The sequence below is a fragment of the Malus domestica genome, chromosome 13 (assembly GCF_042453785.1).
Source record: "Malus domestica chromosome 13, GDT2T_hap1".
Classification (NCBI taxonomy): domain Eukaryota; kingdom Viridiplantae; phylum Streptophyta; class Magnoliopsida; order Rosales; family Rosaceae; genus Malus; species Malus domestica.
The window spans coordinates 12,116,429-12,120,377 of record NC_091673.1 but is presented as its reverse complement, the minus strand read 5'-3'; the positions used below and the strand labels follow the sequence as shown (position 1 = coordinate 12,120,377).

The 3,949-nt window shown below is 40.0% G+C and overlaps 1 protein-coding gene across 1 annotated transcript; it reads right to left on the bottom strand.

Moving 5' to 3' along the window:
• Window positions 1-2,137: 2,137 nt before the first annotated feature.
• On the bottom strand, window positions 2,138-2,578 carry LOC114820367 (uncharacterized). Its single transcript, XM_029090970.1, has one exon. It carries the CDS (start codon window positions 2,576-2,578, stop codon window positions 2,138-2,140), a length of 441 nt encoding a protein of 146 aa, XP_028946803.1.
• Between the last annotated feature and the right edge of the window lie 1,371 nt (window positions 2,579-3,949).

Genomic DNA, 3,949 nt, shown 5'->3' with positions numbered 1-3,949 from the left:
ACATTGGGCTAAAAGCCAAATGCTAAAGTTGGGCCAAATTCCCCCCCCCCCCCCAAAATTCCCCCCAAACACGCGTGGACTCGCCTGATTTTGGGCCAGTCTCGGCCCGGTCACTCGCGGACGCGCCCCACGCGGGCTGGTTGCCATCACGTCCCGACAGCATGAGACCCCAGTGTCAAGGCCATGTCGCCCACTTGCCTGAGCCCAACGGCTCTTTTCCGCATCTGACGGCCATCTTTTAAGGACCGTTGGATCCAACGGTCCATATTCAAATTTCATTTTAAAAAATATTATTTTAAAATACATTGAATCCTACGGTTGAGATTGAATATACTCAAATCTAACGGTAAAAAAAAGATCTAACGGCCCAAATTAAAATCCAACGGCTAAAATAATTAAATAAATTTATTTAACATAAAATTTACCCAAAAACTCTATAAATACCTATGTATTTGTTCAAACATCCACACAAAACTCAATTTTCTCCTACAATTCTTCCAATTTATCTTTCTACCATTTCTTTCCATTTCCAAATTGTTCAACATGGCAAGAGAGCATGTTAGAGGTCGTAATTGGACCTGTGAGGAAGATGTTTCTTTATGCTTGGCATGAGTTTCTGTTAGCGAAGATGGTGCAGTTGGCACAAATCAAAATAAAAAGGTTTTGTGGGATAAAATCATTGCAAAGTTTCAAGAAAACTGCAACGGCAGCGGGCGGGACAGTGGTGGTGTTTATGATCGGTGGAAGACTATCAACAAAGCATGCACTTTATGGAAGGGAAGCTTGGAGAGAGCCATGGTTGGCATGCCTAGTGGAAGGAGCGCCAAAGAAATTGTGAGTTTTTTTCTTGATATTTTATTTGTCATGTACATAATATTATTTTGCAACTAATTATTTTTATGTATTTTTTGCATAGGGTGACAAAGCAATGGAAATTTACAAGACAAGAGTAACACCAAAAAAATCAAGTTTTTAAGTTGCAACATGCTTGGGACGTCCTCAAGGATTGTCCAAGGTGGGCAACCGATGCCGACCAACAATGGGGAAGATTATTTCAACGTGAAGCCGCACCGAGAAATGAAGGTGTCGATGAAATGACCCCATCTCCTTCTTTAGCAAGGCCCCCAGGAAGAGATAAGCAAAAGGAATCAAAGAGAAAAGGGAAGGCCCAAGATTCGATGAGGGGAGACTTTGCTACCGGAATTACAAAATTGCACGAAACTCATAGCACTCGCCAAGAAGAAGCGACCCGAATGCGTTTGCAAATGAAGGAAATCTCGGATAGGGAGGGAAATAGGTTTGAAATTGAATTCATGATGAAGGACCTCAGCAAATACACTCCAGAGAGGAAGAAGTTCTTACGTGATAAGCAAAAGGAAATTATGCGAAAGTTTGTCTCAAGGAGTATGTTTCAAGATGATGAATCCTCTGAACCCTATATCCCAACATTTCAACGAAGTCCATCACCAAGTGAAGATGGTGGATATGATTGTTAAGTTTATGTAGTGTATGAATTATGTGCTTTATTAATTAAGTTTATTAATTGTCGTTTGTATTAAGTTTATGTTGTTTATTATGTGGTTTATGTACTTTATTAAATTTATGTCTTATTAATTAAGGTTGGTGAAAGTTGAAAGCTTGCTTTGTAAAAAATTTAATGATTTTTCAATATTTATCAGAATTTAAATTTTTTTGGATTAAAATGTTCATAAAATTAATTTACAATAGTCTACATATTTATTTTTTTTAAATTGATTTAAGAAAAAAATTAGCCTAAGTTCATTCTTTAAGAATTCCGGACTAAAATTTTAGGCCAGAATGGTTGGAGCAGAAAAGATGTTTTTGGGCTAAAAGTCAAATTTTTCGGGCTAAAAAAATTGTCTTTTAGCCCAAGGGTTGGAGATGGTCTAAGGATAAGTTTTCACAAAAGCTAGGCCCAATGCTTTGAGCTTTTGTTTTTTCTTTTTTTGAACAGAGATACTCTTCCATAAATAACAACAGAGAATACAAGCCAAAGTCGACCAAAAGAAAGAACAAAACACATAAGCAGGAGAGACATGGAACTTAAGGACATATAGGGGAGACATATAGCCTAGCTGAGTCATTATCCTTAAGAACCAAGCATCCAAGAGCTAAGTCATTGGGGACAAGGAAGTCCATCAATGGAAAGGATATGAACTAGAGCGGATGGGGTTCTGGATACCCAGACCTCCGGACACATCCCTCTTCTACAATGCGAGGCGACCCAATTGGCTGCCGAATTCACTTGGCGAGGAACCCAACACCATTTAAAAAAATGGAAACGGTGATGGAGATTCCAAATCCGGCGTAGTAACTGAAAGATAGACCAAGAAACCTTCTTCTTATCCCCATTGATGTATTGGACCAGAGAAGCAGAATCGGACTCGAAAAGAACATTGTCCAAGTTCCGAGATATTGCCGTTTGCATAGCAAGAATCGCGGCTTTAGCCTCAGCCTCAAGAACCGAAGATGCAGAACCACTAACACAACTGCCAGCAACCAAAGAGCCGTGGGAGTCACGGATAACCACCCCCAAACCAGAACGCCTATAATCCATAGACCATGAGGCATCACAGTTGACCTTCAAAAAAGAAAAGGGAGAAGGCTGTCAGGGAGTGATGCTAGATATGGGGGCAACCGGAGATGGTTGAAGAATCTCAAGGGGATTGGCTGCATTGAACTCCACCATGGACGACATAGCCCTCCTGACAGTTAGGGAAGGAAAGGGAGGCAAGCCGTTGAAGCAAGCGTGACATCTGGATTTCCAGATTTCCTAGCAAAAGAAGGTCACGGCAAAGAGGATGCGACCGCGACTAAGATTATTGCCCTCCCCAAGAGATGCCAAAGCAATAAACCATTGGTCAAAGGAGGTAATAGCTTGGATATCAATATGATAGTTCAGCGGAGAAGCAAACGAAACAGCCTTTGTCCAAGGGCAAAGCAAAATAGAACGTTCCGTACTTTCTGTATATTCAGAACATAACTGGCAGAGAGGAGAATCACATGAGCGTTTTTGGTATAGGCCCGACATCGTGGGGAGGCAATTGTTAGCAATCCACCATAGGAAGAATTTTATCTTAGGCATAGTGTGCAGTCCCCAAATAAGCTTCCAAAAAGAAGGATCCACACAATGAGATTGATGAAGCCCAATGCTTTCAGCTTATCTGCCACAATTTGGAAGCATGCATTATTGCAACACAGTGCATTGGAGAATCATGAATGGCTGCACCCAATATACAAACTCCGTAAGCAATGGGTCCCTACATTTTATATGCATATATTTTCTACAGGAATGTCAACTAGTTAAAGAGTTGAAAGTGCACTTAGACACCAAAGACACAAAGAGTTGGTTTCTAATCATGTGAATGTTAACGAAGTACCAAAATTGAAGACATTATTCCAATTGAAAAGAAGATGCGTGGTTTATATAAAAACAATATTTTTAAAGCTCCAGGATGAAGTGATGAGGCATATTTAGTTGTCTCACTTTCACAATGCTTAATTGATGAATCATCCCTTGTGGAAGAACAGCTCAACTTGTAAGAAAAGGAATTGAATCGCTTAATTTGAAATTAAAGGATTACGCTCAAGTTTAGGTGTTGGAGAAGTGCCATCGAAAAGAAAACTTCAACAACATATGATCAATGAACCAGCTCAAGTAAAGGCCAAGGGAATTAGGAAAAGAATCAAGTCTTCCAAAGAAAAGGCAGTGGGGAAAGTTTACAAGCACAAGGCATGTGGAGGACTTGGGCACGTATTGCTGGTATGCAACTTGTTCTACTGCATTTACAAGTACATTCTCTATTTCTGGAACCAACACGCCCAAAACACAAGAAACCATTCATGGATTAGGATAGAGTAAAATTAGGTTCACATCCCTCAGTTTGATTAAAACCTTATTTCTTTTCAATTTTTGATCAAGGTCATT

Bases quoted from the DNA above. Each gene is read 5' to 3' on its own strand.
- LOC114820367 (XM_029090970.1), bottom strand. From the start codon at position 2,578: ATGGATTATAGGCGTTCTGGTTTGGGGGTGGTTATCCGTGACTCCCAC.